This window comes from Oncorhynchus kisutch, linkage group LG14 (assembly GCF_002021735.2).
Source record: "Oncorhynchus kisutch isolate 150728-3 linkage group LG14, Okis_V2, whole genome shotgun sequence".
NCBI classification, from domain to species: Eukaryota; Metazoa; Chordata; class Actinopteri; order Salmoniformes; family Salmonidae; genus Oncorhynchus; species Oncorhynchus kisutch.
Genome location: NC_034187.2, coordinates 45,233,823 through 45,248,823, shown reverse-complemented (window position 1 = coordinate 45,248,823; position 15,001 = coordinate 45,233,823). Strand labels below are relative to the sequence as shown.

General features: G+C 42.3%; 1 protein-coding gene across 2 annotated transcripts; it reads right to left on the bottom strand.

Moving 5' to 3' along the window:
• Positions 1–813: 813 nt before the first annotated feature.
• Positions 814–10,019, bottom strand: fosl2 (FOS like 2, AP-1 transcription factor subunit). Of its 2 annotated transcripts, none has more exons than XM_020500818.2 (5): positions 9,809–10,019; positions 9,317–9,530; positions 4,460–4,714; positions 4,084–4,191; positions 814–3,053 (listed from the first exon to the last, which is right to left on the bottom strand). In XM_020500818.2, the coding sequence occupies exons 2-5, from the start codon at positions 9,443–9,445 to the stop codon at positions 2,517–2,519; spliced, it is 1,029 nt and encodes a 342-aa protein (XP_020356407.1). In that variant the 5' UTR covers positions 9,446–9,530; positions 9,809–10,019; the 3' UTR covers positions 814–2,516. The 2 variants fall into 2 exon arrangements, with proteins under 2 accessions (XP_020356407.1, XP_020356408.1); XM_020500819.2 differs by having other exon boundaries at positions 9,317–9,436.
• Between the last annotated feature and the right edge of the window lie 4,982 nt (positions 10,020–15,001).

Sequence of the window (15,001 nt, the reverse complement as noted above, 5' to 3'; positions counted from 1 at the left end):
GGGATCTTGTAGGGGTGACATATAAAAGACTTAGCGGGAGAGGTTTTTGACTGTTTGCTTGGACACAATGATAAGTCATGGAGTCTGCTATGCTCTAACTACATATTCTTTATGGCACAACTATAAGGAGACTACCATACATACACTACGACTCTGTTGCAGGTAGGGGTATCTGGGCTGGCTGGTCCTTCTACAGCGTCTCCACTGGCACACGTGTACACATTTTGACTCCACATTCACTGAGCCTCTCTACTAAAGGTTTAAGTCATTGACTTTTTTTCATGATTGAATTATATTCAAAGAATCTCAAACATACCCTGTGATGTTAGATTTACACATGTTCTCTATGTCTCACTTTAACCACTAGAAATAAGTATAAACTGTGAAATGGAGAAGAAAAAAAATGTTTGAAACGAGAAGGATAATGACACCTATCACTTACTTGTAAATGTTTAATTGGCCATTCAGGCATATGGTCAAAAACTGGAGTTGCTTTTATGGTTGTCACTGTAGATAGGTTCTGACAAACTGACCACTGAATGACCAACCAAAAAGTCTGCATATATAATAAAGATATTTCCCACGCTGTCAATTATTGAATTTTTTAAGGCAGTGTTATATCGTGTTGTTGCATGAGATATAACATAACGGGTGGTTTAGTCTATCTACCCCACTAAGTAGTTTAGGGGTACGTCGCCTTTAAAATCAAATGTGCCTAATATTCAGTGCGACAAATGTAAGGACACTGTATCACTCATGGGACACCGTTTGTGAACACAAAGACGAACAGGCCAACACAACAACTTTCAAGAATTCTTTGTTGAAAATGCTTTTTTATTATAATTATTGATTTAAATTACGAAATGAACAAACACTGCTATACATATTGCTGTTTTTGTTTGTTTTCAATCATTTTAAACAGTTAAAGCATTTGAGAAAAGAAGAAATAGATGTCAGAAACAGAAGACGTACAGTAGATGACACGTACAGTAGAAGATCTAAAGTCAATGGCTTTCCTACGTGTTTCTAAGGGGTTCAACAGACTAAGAACACACTCTCTCCCACAATGGTTTTTGGTATCTTTTTTTCGGTCTGCAATTTGCCGCAATGCATGATGGGTGTTGTTGTTCAAACGCTATCATGTGATACCGTAACTATCCAGTGAAGTTTACCTCAAGACCATCCACACAAAGATAAATAAGTGATGTGTTCTCCTTCAAGACTGGTCAGTCCACAACAACAGCAGCAGCAATGATTTTTTGCACAGTCTCATTTGCTGCACCCAGCACAACTAAAAATTGTTCAGGAAGTCTTCTGTCCCGTGATCACAGCAAGGCCATGACACTCACTGACCCTGTAAGGAATGTTTGAAGTAAACAACAGGTCTTAAATATTGCAATTCAATCAACCCCCCCCCCCCCCCCAAAAAAAAAAAGACTTTCAATGAAGCTCTAGAGTGTCTGCTTGAACCTTCACTTCCACTAGTATTTGGGGTATAAGGAGTTGGTCATAATACCCTCGTTGGTCGAACTGTCTTGGTGAATGACATAATTTCAGAAGTAGAAGGGTCCACGGTTTTTGAATTTCTCCTCATATATCACTCAAGCATTTGAGGCCCGATGCTTCCCATGCTGCTCCTTAAAATAGTTATCAACAACCACACAGAAGAGAAATCCCTGACATCAATGTAAATCACACAAACATGTATTAAACACATAATAAAGTTCAGGTACATTAACCGAGAAAAGCACACAATACGATGGCCATCCATACTTTGACCAATATTCGGAGTAGAGTGTTGAGGATCTAGGCAATGAATAAAAATGGGCTATTTTCGTTTGAGACACTGAGGCTTTGAGGCTCACCCAGTGAACCATCAGGAGACAACAACACCAGAACGCAAGGTCACACAGCACAGGTCATAAATACAAGTAGAGATGAAAATAAAGTCATATGTTTATTAGCGTATCAGCGCATCCACACACTCTCTGTAGTCTCCCAAACAGGTCCTGGTTTCTGGGAGAGGGAGGATTAAAAAAAGGAAAAAGATGAGCCTGCTTTTAAAATCTTTCCATTGTTTCTATATCCCTCCCATGGTCTCTCATTTAGTCATTAACTGGTAGATTGATCATAGCAGAGTGCAACTTTTGCCCGATGGCTTTACTTAATGTTGATCAAAAAATACGTCTTGCATTCACCAGTTTTCTCTTCTTATGACTGCCTCTGCTGTCACTTCTAACCTCCATGTCATATGTTCATTGTTCAAAAAAACAAATTGTGCTGGAGTTGAAATGGAGAAGGGATGACACTGGCTGGTACAGGTGCACACACTTTGGGTATAAAAAAAATCACACTGAAGCATACAAGAAAAACAAGCGGCTTAGCCCTTGAGGGTTCCTGGTGTCAATGAAACAGTTACTGGTTGGCTTGGTCCAGGCTTGAGTGTGCTCTTTGTCTTCCAAGTCGGTAAGGGGGCGCTGCTCGCCCTCCGCACAACATCACCTTACTGCCCCTGCTCAGAGGGCCAGGAGGGTAGGTGAGTTGAGGGAGTCTGAAGACTGATCCCCGCTGCTGCTGCTGCGCCGGTGGGCTTTGGAGCAGGACTCTGAGGATGGCGAGGGGCTCTCGGACTCCAGCATGCTGGGGTAGGTGAAGATGAGGCTAGGGGCGCTGGGTGTGGAGGCCGGGGTGGAGGCGGCCACCACCGGGGTGTTGAGGCTGTCGCTATCGCAGTAAATCCCACCACCTCCACCAAGACAGATGGGCTTGATGACGGAGCGCTGGGACTTGCCGTCCTCATCGTCCTCTTGTGGTTCTTGCTTCACCACAACAGGGTTGACGAGGCCTCGGGGACCCAGATTGTTGCGCATGGTCAGCGGAAGAGGAGCGCACTGCTGCTGGTGGTGGTGGCCCCCCTGGTGGCGATCGTCGGGTGGCAGTTTGCACAAGGGGTTGTGGGCCACCAGCATGAACTCCAACTTGTCCTTCTCCTTCTGCAGTGTCTCGATCTCTTTCTGTAGATCAGCCTTCTCGTCCTCCAGCTCCTCAGTCTCCTGGAAAACACAAACAAACAAAACAGGCGATCAGGACAAGTTTTAATCTTCAGTATCTGGAGGGTTAATGTTCAGCTCAATTACAATTCTGGTGTTTGGAGTAGACAGAAAAAGTGTTAATCTTCATGTTACAGCCCCAATCACTGTTTAAGGTACACATTGGTGAGTTTCTGCACCACCTAATGCTACCACAAGAGTGTACTGTTTTCCAAAAAGAGCACACTGCACATTATAGTTGAGTGTAAGTTTGCTCAGGAAAAGAGTAGGGATAAAGCGAAAGGGCAGTCTTGGCTATGTTGCACCTGAATGACCTGAACGTAAACCTACACTTTACCTGACATTTAGGTTTGACCCTTATCCTAATTCAAAAAAATATTGCAAGTACAACTTTGTCCAAACAAAAAAGGTATGAGGAAGTAGGAAACAAACGAGCAAAGCATGGACACACCCCAAAAATTTTTGAAATAGTGCAACAAGGAAAGAAAGAGACGGTTGTAGTAAAAATAGGAGAAATAGTGCAACAAGGAAAGAGACGGTTGCACTATTTCTCCTATTTTTGGGGTGTGTCCGTGCTTTGCTTGTTTGTTTCCTACTTCCTCATACCATTTTTGTTTGGACAAAGTTGTACTAGCAATATTTTTTAAAATTAGGATAAGGGTCAAACCAGAATGTCAGGTAATGTCAGGTAAAGTGTAGGTTTAAGTTCAGGTTGCCCTTCATGATTGAAATATGACACTTCCTTATTTGGTCATTCAACAAAGAGTGGCGTGTGGTGGAGAGAGGGAAGGGTGTTTTTGCTGGAAGCAGTTTGAGGGAGGGGAAAGTGTAGTCATCAAGTTGAGATCAGATGGGACTCTTCTAGCCAATGAGAAGGCAGATACGTGTCTGAACAACAGGCACAACTCCTTTTTATCAAACTTGACGAAATGCCACTTGTGTCCACTTATATCAGTGCATTCGTAACAACCTAACCATTACAAAACTTTGTCTCTTCTTCTCGGTTAGGGTGTGTGTGTGCTGTGTAACTCACTCCTTGGAGCGTCTCAGTGAGTTCTCGTCTGCGGTTGCGGCACTTGGCGGCAGCCAACTTGTTCCTCTCGCGTCTCACCCTCCTCTTCTCCTCTTCTTCAGGGGTAAGCTAAGGAAATAAACAACACACCTTGTGAGTTGTCGCTCACACGTAAGCTGAACAGGGTAAACAAGAAGAGAAGCCTTGGGTTAAGACATATAAGCCATCATGTCCAAATTCCTCACAACTTGGGACTTTGATATTAAAACTCACTCTACTGTCTCACAATGTTAGAAGACATTCACCAATAGTGCTTGCCGGGACATGGTGAATTCCACACATCCAGACAAAATGAACTTTTAAACACCCACATCACCTGTACACTTGTGGTCCTCACCTGCTCATCTCTCCTGCGGCGTCCGCGGGTGTCCCCGATGGAGCGGATGACACCCGGACGGGCCAGGGTGGTGTGTCCCAGGAGCCCAGGGCCGTTGGAGAGGTGGTGGCCATAGGGGTGGGAGCGTGAATACGGGTTGGACATAGAGGTGATCACTGTGGGCTGCACCATCCACTGCAGGTCCTGGCTGGTCGTGATGGCGTTTATCGTAGGGATGAAGGCACTGCTAGAGCCAGGCATGTCGACCCGGTATTTCTAGATACAGGAAAGGTAGCCAAAAGAGAGGGAGGTGGGCAGAGCGGGCAAAAAAGAGGGCAGAGCGGGAGAAAAATGGTGAGTGGATATTTTCAAGATGATAATAGATGTTTTCAAGATGACAAAGAACACAGGTTGTGTGTCTTCAACTCAGGGGACAAACACATTGTGAATGGAGTAACATCAAAATATACATTTCCATGCATTTATTTTTTGCTGAAATTGACTGTTGTTAATTTATTTTACTGGTTACAACTGGGGGAAAAACTTAACTTGACATGTCTTTGACCCTGTTACCTCAATTTCCATGTCTGCCACAGAGTACTGTAGCGTAACCCCCCCGTTTACACACTAGCCACCCACCCTTCATCATACTCACACATCCTCTTCATTACAGCCTAGTAGTGAATCACTGACTCCACACACAAACACTGTCTAGATTCACCCGTTTAACCCCTGGAGTGGCACAGTCAGTGACACGTTCAGTGAATCACGGCGGGAAAGCCCGTAGTGTTGCTGCCTCCATCATCACACTACAGCTAGGAGAGGAGCTTGCATCAAGCTGCAAGTCATCTGGAGAGCAACATGGTATGGAATGGTACACCTCTCTGAAGAAGGAAAAACATCCACCAGGGAAGGTGTGATGACTTGTTTATTCCAGCCAGAATAAGGTGATCATGATGGTTTGCAGTGGCACTGATACAGGCCTCTCTCTTTCCATAGACAAGTGTAAGCATATCTATTTTTTTTCTAATAAAATAGATGACATAAGACCACAAGTTTACTTTATCTGAGGACTCTTATCATGCTCATCAGTGATCAACACCAAACTGCTGTGAGAGACAACACAGAAGTGACCATCTTTAAAGCAAAATACAGTATCCTTATTTCAGTTTATATGGCTTGAGCCCTCATGAGGCATCTTTGGGGTGATAAGACAATATCTGATGCCACACTGATATTGCCCCTAAAAGCAAGGATAGGACGCAAGTTAGTATGTCTCAACAAGTCCACGCCAGACACTTGAGTGACTAGAGGGCAAAGGTGAGTGATGCATGTCATCAGCCGACCCGATATGGGCTGGATTTGCTCGTTCATTAAACATAGAACATGAAGAGACGAGTAATGCTTCTGGGCTGCCATCCAGGGGTCAATTCATCCATTATTTTCTTTTGATGAGTCATGTTGGGGATATGTAAAGCAAGTGCGTAAATCGGTCAGTTCCAGTAAGGCGGAAAGAGGCATTATATTTAGGCTAGAGAGAAAAGCTAGGTCCCCAGACAGTTACATTCCAGAAGTGAGGCAACAAGGAAAATTCCACTGCAGTCATAAATCCCAGGGACTAATAACTAAGGAGAAGGTAAAGTCCTAAATGGGGTAATGGTTGGATATGGTAATTGGGGTGACTGGTTGCCACACAGAAGTAACAGACATTTCTGGTAAGAACCGGGGATATGAAAATAGGTAAAGGAAGGCTGTTGTGCAAATTTGATTTGTGAGCCAATAGGTGAATCGACTGTGAGTAGACTCCAAATGTGAAACACTGTCCACAATTCCAGGTGCAGGGTACAAATACAACATGTTACGCGTTTCTCGGCCCAGTAATTTGTGAGTTGTCTCGCATAGGCTATCAAGTCAGTATGCTAATGCCGGTGTTGTGCCGAGAATTCTCCCTCCCCTTTGCGTTCTTCATTGCTGCGACTTTGCTTGCTCGTTGAGATTTCTGCTCTTCACTCCGTTGTCATTTTAGCTTACATTTCACTGATCTAGTAGCAGAAAAAAACATTTTTGTCTGCAGTTTTCGTTTTGGCTATTTGGTTCAAGTGTATGTGGCGGTTCTAGCTTTATGGAGTTCTGGGCGAACCCGCGCCCACCCGCACCAGGGGGCGGCGGCGGCTGCCCATGTCGCCCGTACCTAAATCCGCTACTGATTTTGTATTACTCTATAAATAAATCTCTTTGCCAAAATTCGTCATCTCTCCCATGTCTTATTCGAATGGTATTTTCTGAAAGTGTAAGGATAATAATTCAGCCATAGTTGTTCTGAAATGTTTATTGCTTGCCAACATTTGACTCCCCCCTCTATGTTTAATATAACACACATACATTAATTATTAATTTCGGTTGCCGCTCCTGACGAAGTTTGTTCTATAGAAAGTATTTGACTCTGATGTGTGTCACAGAAAGTATTTGAATCTAGCCACAAAATTAAGGAAATTAGATGGGAGGGGGGGGGGGATTCTGGCAGGGGGGAGATTTTCGACACAACACCGGTAAACAGCTTCCCACACGTTACCCCCTTTCCCAGAGTCTTACTCTTATGCGCTGGGATTTCGCCATTGCTGCAGAAGAAAATAACACCCCTCTTAAACAAATAGAATAGTTGTCCTCCGCCCCCGAGAAACTAAAGGATGACGTAAACATCCAGGAACTTTCGGCTCAATAATACTGTAAACATGTCCAGGGAAGAGAGAGCACCTATGGCACTGCGTCAAACCGGGAACAAATAAGGAAGTGGTTATGATGATCTCGAAATTGATGTAACCAAGTCAATTCAAAAGACGATTGAAAGAACAAAGTAAAATGCGTGGGAGTTCTGGTCTGGAGTGGACGATCAATATTATTTAACGCTACGACCAGTCCAGCTGTTATATGTGCGCCCACGGGAGCAAAAAAACAGTTGCCATTTGGCAGACGGGTCCTTTCACCTACAAAAACGAGACACTTCTTTTAGCCCTCAGTTTTCCGACACGTGCCTGAGAGGACATCTGAACAGTTGCAATGTTCATTATACGAAATTAACTTAGAACACTGGTCTAGATCTATGAAAGAACAAGCTGTTAAATGTAGCGCAGAGATCCTCCTTCATTTGCCTTAGTAGGCCTACTGCGGGTTGTGAATTGGACACGGACAACCTAACACCAGACGACTGAAAACACAAGACACATTGTCTCTCTGTCACTTTCATAGAACATATCGATACATTTCAACCTTAAAAGCTCATATTTTGTCAGGAATAGCATTTAAAGTGGACATGTGGTGTGAAATGCTGATTATGGCTGTTCCTCAATGATAGCCACTGGGCATCATATCTCAGAATGTCACTAGAACGAGAGGACGAGAGAGCAGGTAGAAAAAAACATGTAGGCCTAATCATTGTATGGGATCTGGGGGAAATTCCTGCCTCGAAGTCTCCAAATGTTCCAACATAAACGAAGGCGCATTGGGAGACGCATCGTGAGCGTCTTAACCTGCCGTTTCCATGTCACGACAAAATCTGCCAGTGCGTGATACATGGGCCCCATCTGCAACACACACACACACACAACCTCGAAGCTATGGGTGGATGTCCTATATTGTGCAATGTGCAGCGTACCACCACTGAATGACGCTATAGACCTTGTTGCAGAACTTCTATCCAATGTGGAGTCATAGTCAATATTCGTTATTGCTCTGTTCGCTTTACAGTGATGATCACTGATCATCAGCAGGTCAGAGACATACAGTAGGCTATCTTAACCAAGAAGGCACTGAGAAGGATTGGTAGAATCGAATCAGTGCATGTTTTTGTTCCCCTTGAACAAGTTATGCTCATGAATAAAGTCGCTATCCCATGTGCAAGGGAAAAGGTAGCCCTTTGGTTTACACATTCCAACTTATATTTAAATCCATATCTTGGAGGAAAAATGTTGAGAGCAATCAGAATGGCAAAATATGCTGTAGCAACCTATACGCAGTTTGGTGTGTGTTATAACTCATGATAACTTGCCTCCTGTGTTCATAGAAGTGTATACTCATTCAACAGGTCTTCTAATGTGCGTATACCTAAATGATTTGAGGACTCCACAGTATGAACACTTTCTAAAGTATATTCTTCCGTCTACAAAATATGTATTGTATAATAAAAACGTCCCCTCAACTTCAAATGACCAGTTCTATAGTGCAACACGTGGGTATTAAATTATAGGCTACAGCGATTGAGCAATACCTGATTGCATATTGCAATTCAGATTACGCATACACATGTGTGTCAATAAGTACATTTTCAGCAGTCGTTCATAACACAGGTTTCTGACATTCAACATAAATCCGGCATTGAGTCGGTTTGTTCCTTTTTTACGCACTTCGCTCGCGCATCGGTGTCTTGGCCAGAACCACATATATAATCTATTAAATTTCACTTTATTGCAGAGCAGGTCTGGAAAATATTGGGAGAATATCACAATATAACGCGCGCAGATTCTGATAATATCACAGGCGATACCGCGGGCGCGCTTTCTCCAAATGTGAAGACAAAGTCTCTACAGCACTAGGCTATAGTTTGGAGTAATATATTTAATATCAATATAATATTCTTAATGGCCCTTGAATAAAACATGTACATAGCAGTGTATTAGAAAGATAATATGCACCTCTATTGCATTGCACAGCACCTTTAATTACGAACAGCGCTTTAGCCTCTCCGGGTTACCCATCTAAAAGTGTGTCATAGACAACTGCACAGTGACGAAATGTCGATACAATGAAACTCAATTTACAGTTGTGAATACCAATATTTTAATTTGAGAAAAGATAATATTATATTATGTTGTATTGCGTTACCTGGTAGCTTGAGGTAGAGATCGGACTGCCGATCGTGCTGCTGCCGCTTGTGAATGACTCTGGCTGTACCGGCGAAGTGCTGCTGCCGCAGGACGAGGTGTCGTAGTTCACGGAGTAGTCCTGGTACATGATCCAGGAAAGAGGAAGATTTCAGTAGTTGATATGAGCTCCCAACTCTCAAAAAATCCTCTGACAGTGGAATCCCTTTTGGGAGCTGAAAGTGGACCAGATTGGAAAGTGACCAACTTGAAAGCAATAGTCGTTAAAACACGTGGAAATCCAGAAAAAAAGTGTTTTCAAATAGGTTATTGGTACAAAAAATCCAGGCTCTTCCAAATTAAATATTTTAAGGTAATTAACTAGAAGTAAAACTGAAAATATTTATATTTTTTGTCCACTCCAAATAATTATATCCTGCTTCTTTCGCTTGTCACTGCTGTAGCCTATTCAGGTGTGCTACAAGAGCCAACTTCAAGAACAAAAGTCACCTACTTTCGCAGTCAATCCAGAGTTGGCGGTGAATAGACTTGCGTTGCGAGTGAGTCACATACAGAGGCTTTAAAATTGCTTTCCACCCCAGCCTGCTCTACAGAATCTCTTCCCCGCGACACACTTTAGGCCTACTTCAGCAATCCGCTGTTCCCCTGGAACAGTTCTATCTTTCTTTTTCTATTCCTTCACCACACTAGGATGACTCACTTCAATGGCACGACGGAGAACTGCGGCCGCTTATCAACGCAAGCAGGCTCATTCACGTCACTGTCTGGGCGTAGACACTTCACTTGAGGGGTTATCATAGCTAAGATTGTAAAAATCAGCACAAGGTATCGTAAATCAGCTTTATTGTTATACATAACATCGTTAGAGTCGATGTACTATGCTTGTGATAAGCCTACATGTTTACGCACGTGTATTTTATCATCGAGTTGGAAGTTATAAAGTTTCTCTATATTCACCGTTTGTCTGATTTGGTACAGTCCTTTGACGCATGTTTCCTAAAATGGGCAGTTGCGAGAGGACAAGGTTTCCTTGGTAAAGGCACGTCAGAGACTGGAGGGATTCCCTACCCTCTCTCACCGCATTTTCTCCTCAAGCTCAGAAGGATAGGGTCTCTGTGCCACATAGAGTAGGTAAGGTATATGCAGTTATTAACAAAGACGTGTGCAGTTATATCTTGCCACCCGTGTGGATCTTCATCTCATGACTATTCAACGTTTTTGTAACCTTTGGTTTTCACACGAAGAGACAGAACGAGAGAGAATTATATCCCTTTGAAGTTTTTCGCAGCTCTAGAATTGAAATGCCTGCCCTGATGTGTAGCCCGAGCAACAGCTAGATGTGGCTAGCAGCAGTAAGGGAAGATTATGGAAGGAAATGCTGCCATATTCTCCACCGCTAGTCAAATAAAATAAAATTGTATTGGTCGCCTACACATATTTTGCCGGTGTAGCGAAATGCTCATGTTCTTAGCTCCATCAGCGCATTAATACCTAACAAAACACGCAAATATCAAAAATACAAATAAAGGAATTAAGATATAAGATATAGAAATGTTTGAATGAATGTCAGAGCCCGGAATATAAATATGTATATAACGTGTGTATAGACATCATGGACAGAATATGAATATAAAAGGTGTGTACATCAGTAGTTATATAGGATGAGCCTTGACTAGAGTACAGTACACTGAATGAACAAAACATTAAGAACACCTGCTCTTTCCATGACAGGCTGACCAGGTGAATCCAGGTGAAAGTTATGATCCCTTACTGACGTCACCTGTTAAATCCACTTCAGTCATGAAGGGGAGGAGACGGGTTAAAGAAGGATTTTTAAGCATTGAGACTATTGAGACATGTATTGTGCACGTGTGCCATTCAGAGGGTGAATGGGCAAGACAAAATATTGAAATGCCTGTGAATAGGGTATGGCAGTAGGTGCCAGGCACACAGGTTTGAGTGTGTCAATAACTGCACCACTCAGTGGCAACCAGTCATTCCTTTCTCCAGTTTTCCATGTTATTTTGGCATTAATACGAGTCACATATCAGTTTGCAAACAATGTAAAAAATAATAATAATTGAGTTAATAAAGCTGCATACAAACATGGTCTCTTTTTTTGCTTTCTTGAGTAAGGCAGCTACAAAATGCATCTGTTTCAGCCTAACTCAGTGCTTTTTGTGGTGGTGGGGCAGCCAGAGGAAAACACGGAGCATAGGGGTTGGTAATGTTCTCTAGGTGCGCCCTGATTGGCTCAGTGTTCCATCACTCATGGGGACACTACGTCACCGCCAAATCTACAGGGAGAGCTTGAAATTTCAAGCTCCTTGGGTGCTGCCATAGAGTTACATTACACGTGCCCATTCAAGAAGGCTCAAAGTCATTGGCCACAGATAAAAGAAAGTCAAATCCCGTTATATCTACAGTAGCTTTGAATGGACTGATCATGTCAACATCATACCTTCAAAATCTTAGCTAGCAAGCTAGACAAGCAGTCATCGTCATGAATCAAGTCAACAATCTGCTGGCAAATCCTTTTCAATCCATGTCAAATGAAGATAAATTATAGATATAAAGTATCGATGCTCATTGCCCAGCAGAGGTGTGGACTCGAGTCACATGACTTGGACTCGAGTTAGACTCGAGTCATAAATATGATGACTTGCAAATCGACTTTGACTTTAACACCAATGACTCGTGACATGACTTGATGCCCTCCAATATTTGGGACTTGATGCCCAAATATTAAAACTGGTGCTATTAGAAAAAGTGTTCAGCGCATCAACTCTTCATTTAACGGATTACAGTTTGAATCGGACAGCAACCAATAAAATTGTGCCAACTGAGAAAAAGTTGTGCGTGGCAGTTCAGAAGAACGTCGCAGGGTGAATTCAGATGGAGCGCTTGGAAAGATGATACCCAAAATTATTATTTTCGGATATAAAGACGACGCTGTATCAATTAAAAAACGGATTGCAACTTGCAAAACATGCGGGAAGAAAATTACAGAATGAGGGCAACAATTTACAATTTTGTTCGCCATTTCAAGCTGCACAAAGAACGGTAAATCGTGGCTAATATAGCCGACAGCTATATAATTTATAACTTTAACTTACTGGTGTAGGATGTAGGCTAACGTAATGTTAAATCAATGAGCATCCACACAGTCAGTCAGTCAGTCCGGGAACGTGATTATTGCACCCAAGATTGAGCTACAATTGTCTAGGCATTTGGTAGCCTAAATCCTGCCTGATGTTACTGCTGTTCCTTGACCATTGACATACGTTAGCCCACTGTAACCACACAGAGTGAGTGTGTGTGTGTGTTAAGGTTGGACGATTGTGTACAAGCCTACATCGCCGATTGCGCCCCATAGCGATCATCGGTAGTCGATCACTATTGGGGGGGGGGGCCATGCTGTCAATCCAGCATGATTTCTGCCTCTTTCCAAAAAACAAAAAAAAAGAGCTCCGACTGGGAATACACGTTTTGAATGGTCATCCAACTCGGGAACTCCTCTTTCTAGAGCTTTGACCTGAAGATCACTAACGTCATAATTCAACCTTGTTTCCCCCCCCCAGACTTCCCAGTTGTCTTGAAAGCACCATAAATCCAGAGAATGCCACATAAATTATGTAATATGCCAGCATCCCTATGAAAATCTTTCGACACCTTGTAGAGTCATGCCCCCCCCCCCAAAAAAAAATTAAGGCTGTTCTGAGGGCAAAAGGGTGTACAACTCAATATTAGGAAGATGTTCCTAATATTTTGTAGACTCAGTGTAAATGGATATTTCTATAAATAATGGGGCCAATGTGTGACATTGGGATAAACATTTCAAAATTGTAAAAAAAAAAAAAAAAGATTTTCATGCAGTTTCATGCATACATCCTTTAAGAAGTGTTCATACAGACATTGACAAGTCAAATTCAAGGACTTTCTTTTTCAAGGACTTAATTGTAATTGTCAAGGACCTCAATGTTATACAGTTGTATAATTTATATAATTGTACATATAGAGCCTAATTTAACCCCCCCTCCCATTTACTACATTATGAAGGTTTTTGGGGGGGGCCAATGCATTGATATCCTAATTATTATTACATTCTGAAATATGTGAGATAATGTGGACATTGCCAGACTAAATAGATTGGAGGCATGCATGGCAATTTTTCTGTAGCCTATGTGGCCGACAAAGGCACACATAGGCCTAATAAAGCCATGAATAGTGGTAGCATTAATATCCCGATTTGAATCTCACCATCTCTGTTTTTTTATGAGAAAGTGACCAAAAACCAGGTATCTTTTTTAATGAAGGATTTTATGGAAAGCCAAGATGAAGCCAGCATTAGATGTCGTCCTCATAATAACCACACGTGGTTTTACCGCAACAGAGTAGCGCAACACCCTTCAATTGAAGCGGCGGGAAACAAACGAAAGTGGCCATATCTCTGGCAAAAACTGATAACAAATGAAATCACGGATAAATTAAAAGGGACCAGGAGAACTTAGAAATGGGCAACAATAACTTTTCAAACACCAGGAAGCCTAGCTGTTAAGAGCGTTGGGACAGTAACCGAAAGGTCGGAGGTTCGAATCCCAGAGCCGGGAAGGTGGAAAAATCTGCTGTTCTGCCCTTGAGCAAGGCATTTAACCCCAACAACAACTTCTCCTCGGGCGCCGATGACGTGGATATCGAGTAAGGCAACCCCCTGCACCTCTCGGATTCAGAGGGGTTGTGCAAAATGTGGAAGACACATTTTGGTTGAATCCATTCAGTTATGCAACTGACTTGGTATCCCCCTTTCCCAAATTGAGCAAATGTCAGATTTTCAAGGTAGGCCTATTACAGTACTTTAATTTATGAGTTCCAAATTCAAGTAGGCTATTCAAGTCCCTTGTATTGATAGCCATGGGAAGTAGGGGTGCTGATGGTCCTATACCACTCCCTGAAAAAACATATTCAAAACAGAATATTAATACATAAATATATATATATATATATTTCTCACAAAAATACTGCACTGGAACTTTACTAGTCCTGCGCTAGTGGACTGATATAGTCGTCTGTATTGTGGGCAAAACTATTTGTATATATTTTATCCAACGTGGATCCAGGCACAACTATCTTCCCCAGTTTCAGGAATGAGACACCGAAATATTCTGGACATTCCTTGTGAACACCTTTTTTCCAGCACTTGGGATGTTCTTGCATCACATGCACTATCATAACAACTGTTCATCACTTGACCGTCATTCGGAAAATTCCTTCCAGGATCAGATAATGGTGTGTGAAAATATCATGGCATAACTGATCAGCTGGACAGTGGACACCAAATGCACATCCAACAAGTGTTATGCTTTATTATTGAAGAACCACATTAATGACAACATCGATTTAGGTTTTAAGTATCAAGGAAAGGTGCTCCCTTCGGTAAGAAGCATTCGATTTTGCAATTCATACATCATTTTGGATTTGTGTGCCCATGAAAACCTTTCACCCCGTAACCTAAGGAGACACAATGTTATATAGTTACACTGCATTTCTGAGATCACTATACAAAAAACCTGTCCAATGTAATAATGACATGAAGAAAAAAAAAGCCAGATTATTATCAGTGATTTATCAACAGCTGTAATAAATTATCCAGTGTAGTTAATCCTCACTGGTACCCTCGTTTATAGAA

Excerpts from the sequence above, each read along its gene's own strand:
- fosl2 (XM_020500818.2), bottom strand. The coding sequence starts at position 9,445 with ATGTACCAGGACTACTCCGTGAACTACGACACCTCGTCCTGCGGCAGC. Across the intron at positions 4,192-4,459 it reads GCCGCAGGAGAGATGAGCAG|CTTACCCCTGAAGAAGAGGA; the intron begins GTGAGGACCACA and ends TTATTTCCTTAG. Across the intron at positions 3,054-4,083 it reads TCACTGAGACGCTCCAAGGA|GAGACTGAGGAGCTGGAGGA; the intron begins GTGAGTTACACA and ends TGTGTTTTCCAG.